The sequence below is a fragment of the Salminus brasiliensis genome, chromosome 13 (assembly GCF_030463535.1).
Source record: "Salminus brasiliensis chromosome 13, fSalBra1.hap2, whole genome shotgun sequence".
Classification (NCBI taxonomy): Eukaryota; Metazoa; Chordata; class Actinopteri; order Characiformes; family Bryconidae; genus Salminus; species Salminus brasiliensis.
The window spans coordinates 2243368-2264508 of NC_132890.1; the positions used below are offsets into that span (position 1 = coordinate 2243368).

The 21141-nt window shown below is 43.2% G+C and overlaps 1 protein-coding gene across 1 annotated transcript in view; it reads right to left on the reverse strand.

The window, feature by feature from the left end:
* The window catches only part of LOC140575120 (heterogeneous nuclear ribonucleoprotein C-like), an 81455-nt gene that overhangs the window by 19728 nt on the left and 40586 nt on the right, over nt 1-21141 (reverse strand). Inside the window, exon 3 of the mRNA XM_072695288.1 lies at nt 1784-1834. Within this exon, the coding sequence (XP_072551389.1) occupies nt 1784-1834 (51 nt within the window). The remainder of the gene's footprint in view (nt 1-1783; nt 1835-21141) is intronic.

Below are 21141 nucleotides of genomic sequence, written 5' to 3' on the forward strand. Positions count from 1 at the left end.
AGGATCTTATTCTTTTGACACATACACATTTTGTTTAATCCAATAAATAAGAAATAAGCAAAATTATAAAAACCTTCAGTAGATAAAATTACTGATATACCACAGGACACCTTCTGCGTCCATGCCTCGACAGATCAGAGCTGTTTTGGACCTAACAATGTAGGGCAGGTGGTTTTATTGTTTTGGCTGATCGATGTAAATTGAGTGACAGTTAATTTGTGTGTGTATTAAGAAGGAGGTTGTTCTCCAGGCGACTGTGTTTGTTTGTTTGTTTGTTTGTTTGTGTTGTTTTTTGTGAGTCTACATTTCCCTGCAAGTCAAATTTAAATGTGCTGACTTTCCGGTTTATGAATGACCTGTGTCCCCTTCACGCTGCATGAGGGAGGCAGTCAGCTCCCAGAGCAATTATGAGTATGAACGAACAACACACACACACACACACACACACACACACACACACACACACTCATTCACACATACACATACAAATACAGGGCAAAAGCAAATATGCACTTGAATTGCACTTTTGCACATTTGCATAATTTGACATTCGCACAGACCCAAAACACAGAGCGAACCTCGGTCATTTATCACACTCTGAATAACGGCTGCACGCGCAGCTCAGGTGGCTTTCCTCTCAGAGCGCTTCATCAGCAGCTCTCACACCAATGCCCGTCTCTACGCGAGAGCAGAGCCATCGCACAAAGGTGGTCTAAAAATGGACACGAACGGGTCGGGCTTTTACACGTAAAACTGGACAGAAACATGGGACCAGTTTCCTATAAGTTTGCATTTCCTAAAAAAAAAAACAATGGTTGCAAGGTGGTTGCTATGCTGTTGCTAAGCATTTGCTAGGTTATCCTAAGTGGTTTCTATGGGCCATGCTTTGTGATTGCTATGGTGTTGCTAGGCAGTTTCCAAACTGTCCTACGTGGTTTCTAGGGTGCTGCTAAGCAGTTGTTATGGTATCCAAAGCGGTTCCTATGCAGTTGCTAATTAGCAGCTATTCAGTTGCTAAGCAGTTTTTATGATATTGCTATGCTGGTGGCTGGGGTGTTACTATGTGGTTGCTAGGTGGTTGGTATGCTGTTCCAAGTAGTTGCTATGGTGCTGCTAAAAAGTCGTTATGGTATGCTAGGTGCTTCCTATGCAGTTACTAGAGAGTTGCTGCACTGTTCCAAGTGGTTGCTATGCTGTTTGTACTGGGTGGTTGTCCAAAGTGGTTTCTATGGTATCCCAGATGTGCTACACTTTTCCAAGTGGTTGCTTTGTAGTTGCTAAGCATCTGCTAGGGTTCCTAAGGTGGTTGCTAAGCATTTGCTAGACTGTTCCACATGGGCGGGATGCTGTAATGTGAATCTGATTGATAAAGGCCTTTAAGCCAAAGGGTGGAATAACCTTCCCGACCCTGCAGCCGCCTGATTCCCGAGGTGGACCTCTTTCCCGGCGCTCCGTTCCCTTGCATCATTCCGTTCATTTCATCATTACATGAAACTTTAACATCAACATCTCCACACAGCTCCTTTAAAGTCTGATGAAAAGACAGATTTGAAGGACAGCGGCACTCAGAACCACCCAGAACGCCCGTGTTGCCACTGTGCTCTCGCTTGCGCACGGCCACCCAGGCTATTAGGGGCCAGACGGGGACCCCCGTGTGAGCGCAGTGACAGCAGAGCTGAGTCAGGGGCTGAGCGATGGGGTGGCTTTGAGCTTCTTGTCCTGCCTGACAGACGGCGCTCGGAGTGAAAGGCCGGCCATGAGTGGAGGACAGCACTGACAGTACCTGTCATACAGATCCTCCTGATAGCAGTCGTAGTCCAGCTCATGCTCCGATCTGCAGAGAGAGAGAGAGAGAGAGAGAGAGAGAGAGAGAGGGAATGAGTGAAAAGGACAAAGCAGCTGTCATCTCAGCTGACAGACACATAAGCTCACAACACTGTCCGTCTACACTGTCCATCTACACACCTGACAGAGACATTGCAGACCAAAGCCTGCCTCTCTCGCCCCCGCCCCCGCCCCCGTCCCCCCTCGCCCTCTCTCTCTATCCACTCACACACACACACACACACTCACAGTGGAAGTAATCAGGCTTGAAATTCGGGTGCGTGTCTGTAAGCACAAGCAAAAATGCATTAAAAACCTCATTAACTAAGCTGGTACACAAAGGCCCGGACAAATCAGTGTACGCTGGATTTTCTCAAATGAATATGCAATTTTGGCCAACTTACAGAAACGTGCAGTGTGTCGTCAAGCTAGAACACAATGCCAGCAAATATGACATGATGGAAATAGATTAGAAAACTCTCTGCTGAGTGAATAACCACTACAGTCACGTCTAAGAAAGGACAAGTTACCAGTTTCAACAATAAACCCAAAATGCTAATCATATTTTTAATCCAAATTTTAATCCTCCAGTAACTGTGTACAATTCATTTATCACAGTGGGGGCAAACAGCCGGCTCAGCTCACATCAGGACTGCATGTTTATACAGCTATAATCTTCCCAGTAAACAGTAGTGCTGCTTCTGACAATTCTTATATGAAAATATACATTATATACAGTACCAGTCAAAAGTTTGGACACACCCAGTTGAATATGTTCTGATCAGCATCCTTAAAACAACAATAACAACATCTGATCCAGATGCTGGGGTCACCATATTTTTATTTTCTACACTGGGGACACAGGGGTATTCACCACAGTTAGGATGTCGTGGCTGGAGGAGGGTTTCAGTAGGCCTAAGCACAACCTACAACTTAGGCCTACTGAATCCCCCCCCCCCCCCCCCCGACCACAGAATATGGTCACCCCAGAATTTGAATGAAATGTTTTTTTTTAATGATGAAGATCAGCACACATTCAACCAGGTGTGTCCAAACTTTTGACTGGTGCAGTATTTTAATTAAATATTACATATTTTATCACTTAAAAGCCTGAACCATCAAATAATTGTATTTATTAAATTTATAATTTCACATTCAGACCACATAGAAAAAAGAACACTTGCAAATATTATTATTTTAGTATTATTATTTTTTTTATTATATATCGGAATTCACATTCTTACAGCAGGTTTTTAAACAGACCTAAACATACAAAACATAAAAGTCTCTGAGTTGTCTTAACATTTGTAATCAAGTAATTTCAAATTTAGAAATCTGTATGTATTTTTCTGGTGCATGCAGTACACAGATAATCCACCAGAGGGATTTGGTTTCATTTTCCTATGGATGTCATTAAGTTTTGTATTAGTATATGTTATGTTATATTATATATTATTATATATCATTATTATTATTTATATTTTATTCAAGATAATACATTTTAATAACTATTCTGATGTTGCAGAGGTTGCAGAGGGCAGATTTGCCTGCATGTCTAGATATAGACAAAATAAGTGCCCCTTTTAACAGCCAGCCCTGCCAGATCTTCTGGGTTCTTGAGTTAATAACCCAGTTTGTGGTTCCTGCAGTTTGAGAGTGGACAGAGCTGCTGCTGCTGCTGCTGCACTGATCCATCAGGCTAATGTGTGAAGTCTGAATCGTCTGTGTTGATTAGTTGATTAAGCTCAAGCCTTTCAGCAGCTCGAGGAGCCCAATCCTGCTGTAAGCTCTCCGCTCTCCACATGACCACACAGATGCCTGGTTGGCAGCTAGTCTGCATAGCGATGACAGACCCAGGGCCCTGCCATGCATGGCCATTATCATTCACTAGGATTTAGGGCTGGTACACTACAGACGCACTACAGACGTTAATGAAGTTATGATCAGTTATTAACATCGTACATTAACTGATAACCACTTCAGAAAGAGAAGAATAATAATGAATAAATATTCATGGAAATTTGATTATTGTAAAAACTTCTGGAGAAACAACAGGGCCGACCCAAGCCGTTATGGGGCCCTAGGCAGATTTCTATTTGGGGCCCCCCATACCACCACCTCAGCAACTCCGACCACCACTGCATATTGCACAATTCCCTTTCTCCCTGAGCCAGAAAAATAGGAAGCGGAAGCCTATAATGCGGGAGCTGACGGTTTACCGAGAGAGAGATATTGCGCAATATGCTGAAGCGCCCGGGCCATTATCGACTGCCCAACAGTGGCAGCAGCTAACAGCAGAAGTTGATTAGCGTAGTATTGATGAACCAACTATGAAAATAAATTCATATAAACATCTCTTTTATCTGTGTAATACTATTTCATTATCCAATTTAATTTATTTTTAAAATATATATTTCTATCATGATATCTTCGGGGCCCCCTGGTGGTCATTAGAGTATGCCTCGGGCCGGCTCTGAGAAAAAACTGCCCAAACTCCTACAGAAAGCAGGTATTTATTAGACAGATTTTTGGGGGGTCTCTATGACGAGCTTTTTTAGCGATACAAGTTCTTACTAGAAAACTTGTAACTATTTTTTACTTAAAACAACAATAATGACATCTGATTCAGATGCTGGGGTCACCATATTTTTATTTTCTACACTGGGAACACGGGTATCCACCGTACTTAGGATGCCTTGGCTGGAGGAGGGTTTCAGTAGGCCTAAGCTGTAGGACCGTGGCAGTGTGTGTGTGTGTGTGTGTGTGTGTGAGGGTGAAAAAACCTCTCAAACCCTGCAGCTACAGCATGTTAATGTACATTAATACACACACATTTACTCACAAAAAAAACAGTAATTAGCTTTAATAGCCTGTGTGACCCAATCAGCTCCTTTTAGCCCAACCTACAACTTAGGCCTACTGCCCCCCCCATGATACCCACGTGTCCTTAGTGTCCTCTTTTTTCAAAACACAGAATATTGCTCACACCAGAATTTGAATGAAATGTTTTAGGGTTTTTACTTTAATGATGAAGATCAGCACACATTTAAGTAGGTGTGTGCAAACTTTTGACTGGTGCAGTATTTTAATAAAATATTACATATTTTATCCATTAAAAGCCTGAACCGCCAAATAATTGCTGGAAAATGTAATTCTATAATACTAGAGTGTTTATTTCACCTTATTTCACTGTTGTAAAAACTCTCTCTGTAATGAGTTTTTTTTTTGTAGGAAAAAAATCAGATCAGCTATGAAATGTTTACTTGTAATAATATCATGTTTTATTATTGATTTACACTGAATATATCACATCTTTACTCGTTACTTTTTACAAATTCTTTCTGCAGTAGAAATTGTAATTCTACAGTGTAATTCTGACGACTGTTTTAGTCAAAGCCCAAAGTGCAAAGATCTAAACCGCCCATTTCCTTAAATACCCGTCACAACCAGTCTGAACCGTCCCGTTCATTAAGGGACATGTGGACCTGGACCTTTACTACACTAGTTGCAGTGTAAAAATGTGGAATTACAATTTCTACTATAATAAAAGTATACAAAATTAATTATTATTATAATAAAAGTATAAATAAAAGTAATTATAGATAGGTGTAGCTAAAGTTTTTACAAGTAAAAATGGAAAACATTGGAGGAGCATTGCTGTGAGGATTTGATGGCATTCAGCGACAAGAGCGTTAGTCTATTACAGGAGAAGGAAAAAAGATTTTATTCCAAGTCACAGAGGAGTCATTTCTATTGGTCCCTTTATAATGAAGTTCTGATACAGTATAAAGCTAATAGGTTGGAATTATGCTAACGTATGTATATGTGGATATCTACCGTCAGGTCCATAAGTATGTGGACAGTGACTCTTTGACAATGTGTCATTTTGCTTCTGCGATTCGGAATGAAGCAATCAAGATGTGACTAAAGTGCAGCCATTTTTGACATAGCTAATAGGTTGGAATTATGCTGAAAGTAATTTGACAAAAGTAATTGGACAGCAGTTTTAAGACCAGGAGTGAACCGTTCCCGCACTGATTCATGACAAAATAAGGAGATAAAAGGTCTGGAGGTCTTTCTGTATGTTGATACTGTGTTTTGTAGCTGGATTTGGTACATGATGGTACCATGGGCAAACATTCAGACATAATGATTAAAAATGACTTACGGAATTAGATCCTGTTACTTTTGTAATTGGAGATGAAAGTGATATTCAGTGTAAATCAATGGTAAGTTTGAGTTTTTACTGGTGGTTATTTGAGTTGGCTCTAAACAGAACCATGGATTTTTTTTCCACTTTTTGCGAAACCAATTGTTGTTCTTTACATTATTTCCGAATTATTCCTGACCAATAGAAATGCTCCAACATGATTAATGATAAAAAATAATATAATCATTTTTTTGACTTACTCAGTTGATCAGTACCAGCCCTAAATCCAAGTGAATGACTTGCAATGTGTTTTTATTTAGTATAAAATGAAAATCTGATGAATATTATAATAAGTGCTATTTTGGATGGTGTACAATCTTTACTTCCCGTCTCAGAGGGATGAAGCTCACTCACACCAAAATAGCTCCACTAAGCAAATGCTGTTCTTGTCCTCAGCTGCATCAGACGGCATCATTCACAGCAAACACACACTGAATCATAAATCAGGCCCTGAGTGTGTGGACAAGAGGCACAGACAGTGACCACACACACCACCAAGAAACTCTTCAGTCTGTAAGGCCATTTCCAGACCTGCTCGAGATCACACACACACACACACACACACACACACACACACACACACACACAGAAATTGATTCGGACATGAAAGCCTTAATTAGTGGAGCATGTTCAGTCTGTCAGTTCACTGGAGTTCAGCACAGTTCAGCATTACATGTGAGCAGTTCTAAAGGAAATGGTGTGTATTATGGTGTGTGTGTGTGTTTTTCCAGCTCAAGAGGGAATTTGCTATTCATAGGCTCAGGCCAGCTGGAAAAAGACATCAGTTTTTTTTTTGTCGCTGCTCTGATGATGGAAAATCCCCAATAATCACCCCAGTCTCTGTGCCGCTGAACGCTCGGGCGTACAGTGGGGGCGAGTTCAGTGATGCTAATAAAGGTAAATGGGACTGTACACCCCGGTCACATGCTACAGATGTGAGAGGTATACGCAGAAGTGGCCATTGACTAGGCCTGTATACTCGTTTCATATTTTAGGTAAATGAATATAGGCCACTACTATAAACACTATATTGACAAAAGTATTGGGACACCTGCTTATTCACTGTTTCGTCTGAAATCAAGGGCATTAAAAAGAGTTGATCCTGCTTTTGTTGAAGTAGCCATCTCTACTGTCCAGGAAAGAAGACTTTCTAGTAAAGTTTGGAGGAGCATTGCTGTGAGGTATGTGGACAGTGACACTTTTTGCTTCTGTGATTCGGAATGAAGCAATCAAGATGTGACTGAAGTGCAGTTTTACAGTAATTACACCCATTTTTTACATAGTCTCGCTAAAAGTAATTTGCCAAAAGTAAATGGACAGCAGTTTTAAGGCCAGGAGTGAACTGTTCCCGCACTAATTCATGACAAATTGAGGAGATAAAAGGTCTGGAGGTGATTCCATATGTTGATACTGTGTTTGGTAGCTGGTTTTGGTACATGAAGGTCCAACCATGGGCAAACATTCGGACAAAGTGATTCAAAATGACTTCAATTGAGATCCCTTGACATTAAGTGTTTCTTCCCGAGATCCTTCCTGCGGGTCTGCTTCGAATAAGGCTTGACTTTCATTCTGCGAGGCCTCCGCTGGCCCTAGATGTCAAACACTGAATCCATCAGCCGCCTTATCAGAGCAGTGTTTGGATCTCCGCTCTGATGTCATTGCCTTTGTGTGTTTGTCATAATGTCCTTGTTTAGCCGCCTCCGTTTAGAGTTTACAGTTTGTGGTTTGTTGTTGAGGTGCTCAGGCTGACAGGGGCTGGTGGAGAGAGCGCTTTCAGTCCTATGTGATAATAAAAGTCTGACAGCAGTGTGAATGGTGGTGATTCAGAGAGCTATGGGCTGCCATCTCCTGCCCCAACCTGATTGCTGGAGAATGGAGATGTGTGCCATCTCTGATTACAGAGCCATTCAGGAAAACGGAGGCCTATCTCATTAATCACGTACCGCTCAGGCTCAATCATAAACTGCGTTTGGCGGGCCTGTGAGGGGCATAAACCCTGACACTTATTAGCGCTTATTTGTAGTCGGCTGGATTCAGAGATGAGGGGAGTGGCTCTGTCCGGAAGAATGAAAGAGAGAAGAGAAGGGAGGGCGGGCGAGTGAAGAAGCAGAAGGAATCGAATGACTGCAGTAGGAAAATCAGTGTCTGTGTGTGTGTGTGTGTGTGTGTGTGTGTGTGTGTGTAAAAGCAGCAGGTTCTGTCTTCTATTATAGCACTTGAACTGTTTACAGATACATGAGTTAGCTCAGAGCAACAGGAAGATTAGAACTTGGAGAATCTCCAGGATCCTGCAAAGAGTTGGAGGGGGGTAGTGTTTCTCCACTTATGTGTGTGTGACCTATCCCTGAATGCACATCCTCGTTAAGTATCTTCCCTTAATAGCACGCCTGTTTACCACAGTGTGGCCTATTAAACAAATGAGGTTCTTCAACCTCACGGAAAAAAAAACACTGATAGGAGAACGGGCTGTGCACGACCTCTAATGGCCTAATGCCAGGCGTGGGCTACAGAGGGGTATAAAGCCCCCAGCATTGAGGAGCTGTGGAGCAGTGGAAGAACTGTGTTCTCTGGGATGATGGCGGTAGAGCTCCATCCAGAAGTTTTGGGATGAGTTGGAGTTGCCGAAGTAATCACCCAACATCAGTGCTGCTTATGCCCTCATGGCTGAATACAATCAAATCCTCACAATCAGGCTGCCTCACATGCCACCAAATAAAGAAAAACTGGCAATTATGGTTGCTTGAGTTATCAGTACTGATCTAACTCCAGATTGTTCAGCTTAGAAACCACCTGGAAACACCATAGCAACGCTGTAGGAGCTATTTAGCAACAACTTGGCTACACCTACCAACATCATGAAAAAAATCTTCCTACAACATAGCAATTAACTAGCAGCTACCTAGCAATACCATAGCAATGACCCAACAAATCTATAGTAACCACCTAGCAATGGCCTAGCAACCAACCACCTGGAAACACCCTAGCAACGACTAAGCAACTTCATAGCGACCACCTAGCAACATTGTAGGTCCTACCAGCATCGTAAAAAAAGAAAACACCTTCCAACATCATAGCAACCAACTAGCAGCTACTTAGCAACACCATAGCAACAACCTAGTAAATCCATAGCAACCACCTGGCAACACTGTAGCTCCTGACAGCATAATAAAAAACACCTTCCAACATCATAGCAACCAACTGGCAGCTACCTAGCAACACCATAGCAACCACCTAGCAATACCATAGCGACCACCTAGTAAATCCATGGTATCCACCTAGCAGCAACCTACGAACACCATAGCAACAACCTAGTAAATCCATAGTAACCACCTAGCAATGACCTAGCAACCCCATAGCATCCACCTATCAACACCATAGCAACAACCTATTAAATTTATTGTAACCACCTAGCAACACTGTAGGTCCTGCCAGCATCATAAAAAAAACACCTTCCAACATCAAAGCAACCAACTGGCAGCTACCTAGCAACACCATAGCAACCACCTAGTAAATCCTTAGTAATCACCTAGCATTGACCTAGCAACCCCATAGCAACCATCTGATACACCATAGCAGCCATCTAGCAAAAAGTACATTTAGTAAACAAACATTCCTTAATAATAAACACTGTTTACTTTTTACTTTTAAGTATTTGAGTATGTGCACTGTTTGTGTTCATGGCTTTAGCATGAGCATCACATTTACTATAAGTACTGAACTAAGTACTGAACTTGAACTCCCTCTCTATGCACTGTGGGATCATCCTGCAAAAGCGCTCAGGAACCACGAGAGATGAGCGCTATAGGATAACAGCAGTCTCAGCACAGTCCCATCTGATAAGCGCTCCCCATTTAATTAGACTCAGTAATTCTAATTCCACAGCTTTTCCCTGTTCCCTGTGTGATTTACGAGCTGAACTGTAATAGAAATGTCACCCTGGATCTGAAATGACCCTGAAATGCAAAACCACGTACAGACTGTACTCGCTAACTACTGACAAAGACTAGTTAGCTAGATCTCTCAGTGAGAAAGCATACTGCAGGGTTGTATGCCAGCAGTCCTGCTGTGCGCCAGAAGGTCAGTCTGAAAGTGCTGCTATCTAAGCATCCTGGGGCCATTTCAGCTGAGGGAGGACGGTGGTGATTTTCTGCTGTTTTCTGACCCACAAGTGCTATTAGAAATGATGGGGTTTTCAAGTCTCTGCAAATTGCTGTAGCTCCACTCAGGAAAGAGCCAACAGGAAAGCTGAACTCCAGCAGCAGCAGCAGCAGACCCTGCGGTTCTCCATGCTCACCAAGAGTGCAGCAAACCATTCAGCAGCTGCAGGATCTAGATAGGATAGGAGGGTGCTGATCGTTAGGTAATACTGATTGATATTAATCGATATTAAGACTTTGCATCTGTTGATTTTGAGGGAACCAGTACTGAAAATGGCCTCTTTCCATTATAATGGACACACTGGTCATATGTGAGAAAACTAGCTCTGAAATCACTGCACTACAGGCCAAACTACAGGCAGAGATGAACAGGCCGTTTAGTTTTTCTGATACTGCTTTATACTACAATTATAGCTTAGAAATGGCTTAGAAATGGTTGAAAATGTGTTTATTTTTAGTTATTAATTAGTTATTAGTTATTAGTTTGGTGTCTATGAGTGTTAACAACTCAGACTGAGGGTCAAGGTTAGGGCTAAAAAGAAGGTTAGTAGGATTAAAGATAGGATTAAGATTAGGGTTATTAAGGTTAAGGTTTAATTTAGTTGTCAGGTTTGTGTGGTTATGGTTTAGGCTAGGATTAAGATATGGTTTAGTAGGGTTAAGGTTTGGGTTGGGTTTAGGGTTAGGTTAAGATATGACTTAATAGAGTTAGGGTTAGGCTAGGGTTAAAATATGGTTTAGTAGGGTTAAGACCCGGGTTAGGGTTCAGGTTAGTGGGGTCAAGGTAAAGGTTAGGCTAGAGTTAAGATTAGGCTAAATGGGTATAAGTTTGGGTTAGGTTTAGACTAAATTGGTTTAAGTTTATGGTTAGGTTTAGGCTAGGGTTAAGATTAGGCTAAATGAGTTTTAGTTTAGGTTTAGGCTAAGGTTAAGATTAGGCTAAGTAGGTTTAAGTTTATGGTTAGGTTTAGGCTAGGGTTAAGATTAGGCTAAATGGGTTTTAGTTTAGGTTTAGGCTAAGGTTAAGATTAGGCTAAGTTGGTTTAAGTTTATGGTTAGGTTTAGGCTAGAGTTAAGATTAGGCTAAATGAGTTTTAGTTTAGGTTTAGGCTAGGGTTAAGATTAGACTAAGTAAGTTTATGTTTAGTCTATGGTTAAGATTAGGCTAAGTAGGTTTAGGGTTAGGTTTAGGCTAGGGTTAAGATTAGGCAAAGTAGGTTTAGGGTTAGGTTTAGGCTAGGGTTAAGATTAGGCAAAGTAGGTTTAGGTTTAGGGTTAGATTTAGGCTAGAGTTAAAATTAGGCTAAGATAGTTTAGGTTTAGGGTTAGGTATGGTTTAGGTGGGTTAAGATTAGGCTAAGTAGGTTTAGGTTTATGCTAAGTAGGTATGGGGTTAGGGTTAGGGTTAGGTTTAGGCTAGGGTTAAGATTAGGCTAAGTAGGTTTAGGTTTAGGGTTAGGTTTAGGCTAGGGTTAAGATTAGGCTAAGTAGGTTTAGGTTTAGGGTTAGGTTTAGGCTAGGGTTGAGAAGGGTGAGGGTTAGGATAGGGTTGGATGAAGGCAACTGGTCTGGTTTAGGTTAGGTTTAGTTCAACTATAATGAAACACAAATCAGTGGTGGTCCTCACTGTATATAGTAAAACAAACGTGTTTGTGTGTGTGTGTGTGTGTGTGTGTGTGTGTGTGTGTGTGTGACAGAGGGAGAGAGAGGGAGAGAGAGAGGGTGAGTAATAGGTCGGTCAGATCTTTGGCATGACAGGAGCAGCCTATTTAAATTCTAATTACCTCCAGCGCAGGCAGCCCTGTGTCAGAGGCTAAAAGAGGCACACTCTTCATCCCATCTCTCCTCCTCTCCCTCATCCAAGCCCCCCAACACCCACCCTTCCGCTGTGTTGGGTGGGTTGGATGGGGGGGGCATGAGTGAGACAGAAACAGACAGCAGGGTCGCTAAAGGCTAATTAATTTCTTTTCATAATTTCTCCTGCAGCGGGGCAATCCATTAGATATGGCTGGTTATAAATCATCCCCCTTCCACAGTACGGAGCCCAGCGGCCGCCGCACGCCTGCGTGTGCTTCGGAGCCGGAGGGCTGCTGTAGAAGGGATTACAGACAGTGTGAGTACATGTGCGACTAGGGCCTACAGTTGTCTTGCATGTCTGAGAGGCTTTCCTCATGGAGGAAAACACACAAACTGTGCTGCACAATGTACACTATTTGGACAAAAGTATTGGGACACCTGCTTATTTACTGTTTCTTCTGAAATCAAGGCGTATATAAAAAAAAGAGTTTCTCCTGCTTTTGTTGGAGTAACTGTCTCTACTGTCCAGAGAAGAAGACTTTCTACTAGATTTTGGAGATTTAGGGGTTTTGCTGTGAGGATTTGATGGCATTCAGCGACAAGAGCATTAGTGAGGTCAGGATGTTGGACCACCATGTCTGGCATTAGCATTGAGTAGCTCCCCTTTGTGCCACCAAAACAGCTCTGACCCACCGAGGCATTGACTCCACCAAGACCAAGTCCTGTAAGTTGTGGGGTGGGCGGGGCCTTCGTGAGCATCACTGAGCCTTGGGCGCCTATTAGCCTGTTGCTGGTTCACAGGTTATCCTTTCTTGGAGCACTTTTGGTAGGTGCTGACCACTGCATACCAGGAGGGAACACCCCACAAGTCCTAATGCCTGATGTTTTGGAGATGTTCTGACCCTTCAGTCATTGTCTAGAACATCACAGTTCGGTTCTTCTCAAAGTGTCTCAGATTCTTACCCTCAGCTTCCAACACATCACCTTCAAGAACTGACTGTTCGCTCGCTGCTTAATATGTAGATCCACCCTTTTATAGGGGTCATTTTAATGTTATGACTGATTGGTGTATGTGTATTTGTGTGTGTGTGTGTGTGTGTGTGTGTGTGTGTGTGTGTGTGTAGGGTATTGTCAACATCCCCCAGGCTGTATTGCACACACTGGAACAGAGGTTGTCTGAGATCACACCTCCCTCCTAAAGTGGATCTTGTGGATGAACTGCGGTAGCTGGTGTGCACTTCAGCTCAAGAGCTAGAACACTACTTATTGCTACCTTTTGTGTTGATCATATATGTGTGTGTGTGTGTGTGTTTTAGTGTGTGTGTGTGTGTGTGTCTTCAAGTCATCCACAGTAGAGGATAATGACACCTCATGTAGACCCACTCCTTCCTTATCAGTGTACGCCCTTCACAAGAGCATTTTCATTTAATGCAAGCAGGTGCTCTAAATGTACTGTAATTACACACACACACACATACACACACACTCTGCTGCAGCACTTCCTGTGAAGGGACACCAGGCATAAAACGAGTTGAGAGCAGACAACAGCTATTCATCCCCGCTTTTGTCTGTGAGCACTTTCAACTCTCCAAATCAGACATGAAGAGGGCTGTTCCTCTTCTGCTCTGTCTGCTGCCTTCTCTCTCTCTCTCTCTCTCTCTCTCTCTCTCTCTCACACACACACACACTCCGCCCAGCCCTCTCGCCTGCTCCACCACTTCCCATATCACTTTCTCTCCATCTCGTACTCTTTCATTTTTGCATTTCTCACCGTGGCGGAGCAGAGGTGCAGCAGGGCAGGCAGAGTAGTTGTTAGTAGAGCCATTACACTAAGCCCTCAGGCCCCACAGAGAGAAACAGAGAGAGATAGGGAGAGAGAGCACTGAGATGGAGAGAAATTGGTGGGTAGGAAGAAGGTTGTGATAGTCAAACTAATTAATTCTGCACTTTATACACACACATATAGCGCATTGAGCTCCACAGCTCAATGCTGGGGGGCTTTCTTTATACCCCTCTACAGCCCACACCTGGCATTAGGCAGCATGGTGCCAATAGGGTCATGATGTTGATCTGCTCCAGAGAGTCCTTTGCAGTACTTCTTCTCTACAGGGACTAAACAATATGTGTGTGTGTTTGTGTCCATTTGCACATCTGTGTCAGCAATGGGTGCAGCTTAAAGATGCTGAATGCATTCATTAGAAGGGGTGTCCACAAACATTTGGACATATTATGTAGTACAAGTTACATTTGATGCTACACAGTCGGCTCTCTGTGAAGCTAGTTTTGCACATTAAGACTTGTGTAACATGTGTAAGTCTGAACCGCTGGCCTACCTGCGCATGTGCAGTCAGCCCTGTGTGTTCTTTGAATATGCATGCATGCGTGTGTGTGTGTGTGTGTGTGTGTGTGTATGAGTGAGAGAGAAAGTGTGAGGGACTGTGACTCTCGTAATTCAGCACTAATCTCACTGGGTTGGACTGTAGAACAGCTGAAGTGGCAGGAAATCAAGTTTCCAGGCCATTAGGCACGCTGTAGCAGCGGCTGATTTATTACTGTGGGGGCATTTCTGAGTGTGAACATTATCTGAGAATAAATCAGTCTGCCCCTGAAAACACTCCTCGAAAGAGAGCTTACAGAACACAAAATACCTGAGCGGTCAAGGCCTACGCGTGTGTGTGTGTGTGTGTGTTGTGCTTCAGAACTAACTGTACCCCATGTTGACATGCAGTGTAGATATACTAGTACAAGAGCCTGATATACAAGCAGTATACTGATATATTAATCAGGATCCATAAACCCAACCACCCCGTCACACAAAACAGAGAACTTTACCCCATTATTCTACCCAATATGGAAGCCCAACCCCCTATCCCCAACGTCCCAAAAAAGGAGGGTGAAGACTAGCACTTGCCTCCTCCAATATATCCGCCTCTTTTCTAGCTGCTAGGTATCCAGCGTGCTCGGAGGAAAGCACGGCTCCCCAGCTCCGATTCAACAGCTAACAGACGGTTGTGCTGACCAACATCACACCAGGAGTGAGTGATGGAAGTGAGGAGGAAGTGCCATCAACCCACCCCTGAGAGAGCAAGGCTAACTGTGCTCTCTCTGACTCTGGCTGCTGATGGCAAGCAGCATGGCCTGGGATTCGGACCTCATAGTGGCATGTCCTTAATCAGCTGGACCACTTGGACTTACAGCTGGACCTACTTTTGACCATTTTACTGCAAATAAAATGATCATTTGAACTGATGGGCTTGTGTGTTCGCTGATCTAGGAAATTTGGTGATGATGAAATTTACCACCCCGTCACGCAGTATTGTGAATATGGCTCCAGTTTCTGGATAAAAAGGATACTTGTTGGCATTTGTGCTGCAAACATATGACCGTGTCCTCCGTATTTAACCCATCTGTGCAGTAAACACACACACACATACTAGAGAACAGCGAGCACACACACATGCCTGGAGTGGTGGACAGCCCTAACTGCGGCACCCTGGAGCAGTTGGGGGTTAGAGGTCTTGCTTAAGGACGCTTCAGTCGTGTCCTGACGCGGAGTGGATTAAACTGGTTGCCTTCAGGTTGCAAGGCCTCTTTTCTAAACTTCAGGACACGTCTGCCCTCAAATTGTAATATCAGAGGCACCGGGACTAATAGAGTGTTATGCCTGATGTGGGACAATGTGTTTTTTTGGGGGGGGTGAGCATTAAAAAATGATGCTCTTCATGAACATTTAGAAAACTGCTGCATGGAAATAGCACCTGCTTTGCAGAATGACTCACTGTTAGCATATGCATATTCAGCATGCAGCTATCTTACAGTCCTTATGAGTGTGTGTGTGTGTGTGTGTACGAGAGACGAAGAGAAAAAGAGGTAGAGAGAGAAAAAGCTGTGTGTGTGGATGTGTGCAAAAACCAGTGAGGTGTGTGTTTGTGTGTACTAGAGGCAGCAAGGTGTGTGTGTGTGTGTGTGGTGTTGGTCCTTGCTTTACTGCTCACTCCACACTTTTTCCACTGTGATGTAAGTGAGCGTTTCCTGCTTGGCGTGCAGGAAATTTTTGCTTATTGTTCCCTTAACATGGCCACCCCGGCTCCCGGCATCAATCCTTCTGTCTGCGCTGGCCTGCAGTCAGGGCCCGAGCGCGGCCTGCCTCAGCTCCGCTGCGCCTGCTGTGCAGGAGGTTAAACGCTGCTTGGTCCCGCCGCCTCTGATATTACAACGCTATTACTGAAAAGTGCTGAGAGTCTCTTAACTGCTAAACGCTCCCCTCAGGAAAGCTGCTCTCAGGGGCCGAGGTATAATCACACCGTGACCCCCGCTGAGAATTTAGCACTCACTTAATGTTTGTGAGAACTGAGCGTGGACTAGTGGCATTATGCAAACGCTGCAGTTTGTAAAAGTGTGTCGGCTACGGCACACAGCAGTGGAAACACCACTGATCACTGGATTTTCCCAAAAATGAGTTTATTAGCTCAACCAGTACAGAATTATTCTCCGGCCAACTGATCACATGCCCCGAATTAAAACGCATGTTAATCACATTTGACCAAGCCATAACATTAAAACCACCTGCCTCATTAAAACAGCTCTGATCCATCAAGGCCTGGACTCCACAAGACCTCCCAAGGTATCTGGAACCAAGACTGATGTTAGCATCATGAGCATCAGTGGGCCTTGATTGCCCATGACATTCAAGCATGACCTCAGCTGTCCTTCCTTGGAGCACTTTTGGCAGGTACTGACCGCTGCACACCCGAACACCCCAGTCTCTTGTCAAAGTGTCGCAGATTTTTAGGCTCTGCTTTCCACACATCACCTTCAAGAACTGACTGTTTACTTCCTGCCTAATGTACAGATTCCACCCCTTGACAGGTACCATTAGAACCAGGTAATGAATAACGTTTCCTTCAACTCTCTGGTGGTTTTAATGTTATGGCTGATTAGATTTCCCAATGTTTCTAATGTAAACTCAACAGTTACAGGTCACAGTAGACCAGCCTGGACGTTCTTATTCTGGAGCTGGTGGTCATGCAGCACCAGGGTGCCAAAAGCCAGAGTGACTGGGCTGGGCTAACTACTCAGTTCACTTGAAGCACCACACTTTTGCTCAGCCTCAGGTCTATCAAACCGTCTGAGAGACCGTCTAGATGTCTATCAAACCGTCTGAGAGACCGTCTAGACGTCCATCAAACCGTCTGAGAGACCGTCTAGACGTCCATCAAACCGTCTGAGAGACCGTCTAGATGTCCATCAAACCGCCTGAGAGACCGTCTAGACATCTATCAAACCGTCTGAGAGACCGTCTAGATGTCTATCAAACCGTCTGAGAGACCGTCTAGATGTCTATCAAACCTTCTGAGAGACCATCTAGACGTCTATCAAACCGTCTGAGAGACCGTCTAGATGTCTATCAAACCTTCTGAGAGACCATCTAGATGTCTATCAAACTGTCAGAGATCGGAGTCTCTACAGCACGTGATTTTTACATGTTGCTCTGCACAAACGAGTATCAGGAACGCTGCCAACAGCAAAGCAGAGCAGACAGCAATGGCCCAGTCCCAGTTCCAGTCTGAGTGTGTGGTCAGTGCACTGGATGAGTGTATTGGACGGACGTGTTTGCAAGGAGGCTTGGGCAGCTGCTCTCTCTAGACACAGGCACTAATAAACTCTGGCTGGATTATTAGGCCGGGTGAAAGTATTTCTCACTGACTAATCTCTTCATTAGAGATGGCAGCTGAAGCTCAGACAGATGCCCACCGGGGGGCTGAAACCGGGGGCACTGTGGGGTCCGGGAGACCAGGGAGATCCAATTAGATCGGTTTCAAAGAGAGCTGAATAAACATTTTCTCTTTTTGTTTTGTTTAGAAAGTGACAGAAATGTGCAAATGCACACACAGCTTGTCCAGTCCATGTAGAGACGTTTTGCCAAAAGAATAGGACTCTCTGGAGCAGATAAACATAAACCTTTGTATATAGGTTTTTACTGGGACCCAGTTGGGCTTCCTAAATGGGCCATATTATAACATACAATACATCATAATCTCACAGGAGTCCCATCTAGATCCCATACGCAGTGTAGAACCTAGATGGGTCCCAGGTTTAACCTCTCCTGGTCCCATTACTGACTCTGGTTGGCATCCATCTGTGGGGCCAATGTGGAACCAGTGGACAAAACTTTCTGGTTTCCAGTAAGGCTATCAATGCAAGCATCACATGGACTTGTTAGCTGGAATTTGGCCCATGCGTAATGTCAGGTGTGAAGATTAGGATTATATATATGTAGTGGATCTGTGTTTTCTGGAATGATGGACGGTGCTCCATCCAGTACCTTTTTTGGAAATGCATTAGGGATCCTGAGCCCACTAATGCTCTTGCCACCAAATGCAATCAAATCCTTATGGCAATGCTCTTCCAAAATCTAGTAGAAAGTCGTCTTCTCTGGACAGTAGAGACAGTTACTCCAACAGAAGCAGGATCAACTCTTTTAATACCCTTGATTTTCAAATAAACAATGAATGGCCGGGTGTCCCAATACTTTTTTTTCTATATTGTGCAGAAAGAACAGGGTTTCTTTCTGCAAAACAAGGCCTTGTCCACAATAATAATGTTCAAACTTAATCATAATAATCCAAAGTATTGTCTCTACCTAGAAACACATGGGTTAACCGTGTACAGGCTCAACACAGCTGGAATGAAGTCTATCAACATCAACGCCTCATTTTTTACGTGCTTAAAACTGCGCTGGAAGTTTTACAGCATGATCATCACTGGCACCAAGTCTAAGCTCACTTGGCAGAAGAGCGTGCTAGGCTTTATTTTCAGTAGATAACAGAGTCTGAGTAACAGCATCATGACACAGGCTCATAGCTGTCGTACAGCAGAATGCACTTACTGATGTTCCAGTGAGGGAAGGAGAGTCAGCTGACCTCCTGACCCTGCCATTGTGTGCATTGAGCTGATAAGTCCTCTCTGGTTCCCCTCAGGACTGGAGCCTGAACAGACTGTGCAGTAACAGTCTACTGCTCATTTCAGTGGACTACATGAAGACCCTCGCGTTTACTGGCCATAGACACAGAGATACCCCTGCTTCACTGCCAGAACACACACACACACACACACACACACACACACACACACACACACACACACACACACACACACACACACACACACACCACCTGCAGGCAGACTACTGCTGGACAGTATCGTCTATACCAGTATACCTTCTCAGGCTGGCCACAGTGGTGCTCAGACTCTCTGTGAACACTGTTCTTCTACTACAGCTCACTGATCTGCTCTCCAGGCTATTTGATTGGGGTGTTAGGCTCTTTTTTGGTGTAATTAAAAATCACAACAGGGTTCAAAGAGAAACGCCTGGAAATAAAGCTTTAATTTAGCTTTTGATATTTTATTTTTCTATTGAACATTTGATCATTGATTACTTGAAGAAGAAAATCACTTCTTATTCCTTTAACTGTTTAACTGTTTAATGAATCACTTTTTTGTGACGTGCTTTCTGCTGCTTCCTGTATTAAGAATGCTGTATTAATAAAGACTATTGTTATTGATGTTGTAAATATTATTATTATCATGTTATTATTATTGATGTATTGTTTTTGTTGTTGTTACTGCTGTTACTGATATGTATGTTATTAGAATTTTATTAATATTATTATTATCATCATCATTATGTTACAGTTGTTATAATTATTATTGTTGTTTATGTAATTATTATTGTTGCTATTATTATTATTATCACTGTTGTTAATGTTGTTGATATTTATATTGTTATTATAACAATAATGTTTATATACTACTACTACTACTAATACTACTACTACTAATAATAATAATTAAGATAAAATAAGATAATCAGAGCAAGACACTCAGACGCAAAAACGTAGAAAAATTACCACCATATACACAACATAAAAAAGCAATAACTATTATTTACAGATACTTACAGATAATTGCAAATTGACTCTTAATTGCAAAAAAGTGTGTGTGGGGGGAGGGGTATTGCACATTGTAAATTATTATTATTATTATTTAATATTATTATTTTGTTGTTAATAATAATATTTAGTAGTAGTATTATTGTTGCTGTTGCTTGTTATAATACTGAATTTGTCAGGGCCCATCCACAAACACTCACACACACACACACACACACATATTCACACACACACACACACACACACACACACACATTTTTCCCACATTTTTCATTTTCCTCTCTGACGCAGACAGGAGCGTATGTATCTTCTGCAGAGAGACTCTTTATCAGTGTTTCTGATTTAGATAGTAAATCTGCACTGGAGCTGCACTTCCTCTGATATCACCCTCTCACATCTATCTCCCCATGTGCCTTTATCTCACCACAGCCATACATCAAACACAGCAGAAACACCACGGTAATGAAGCAGCCAGTGACCGAGAACCTTCCGGCAAAGCTCTGAATCACAGAGGGAGAGAGAGAGAGAGAGAGAGAGAGAGAGAGAGAGAGAGAGAGAGAGAGAGAGAGAGAGAGAGAGAGAGAGAGAGAGAGAGAGAGAGAGAGAGAGAGAGAGAGAGAGAAAGAAACAAATGCAGGACATGAACCAGGAGGAGCTCACAGTCCTTCTCCGACAAAAGCGAGGTAAATCCACAGGAGCTGCTGAGGAACACAGGATGACCCTGCGTTCCCCACCCAGCCTCAGACCCCATGGCTGGAGCACAGTCTGGCTGTGAGATGTAGAAGCATGGCATTCTGAGATGTGGGTAGCAACACCGCCTTCCCCATGGCAGAGTAGGGTTCAATTCCCAGGCTGAGCAAACTACACCACGCTCCACCAATAATACGAGTGCTTGGGCAAGACTCCCAACTGCTGCCTGTTAAAGCCTAAAGCTGCATTGTTGGCGCTGAACTGACAGCATGTGTTGCCATGGTGACAGCATCACAGTGCCGATACAGTCAATGAGCTGGGTGGTAGTGTTTGTTGTAGCCACTATTTTATCAGAAATAAGTTGTGTATGCTGACCAATGTGGCGAAGTGAAGACGTTCAGCAACCAGCGCAAAACCAACACCAACACCAAGCAAACCTGAGGCCAACTGAACTCCTGATGGAACCATGGTGATACAATGCTGTTGAGACTAATGGTGTATATATATATAT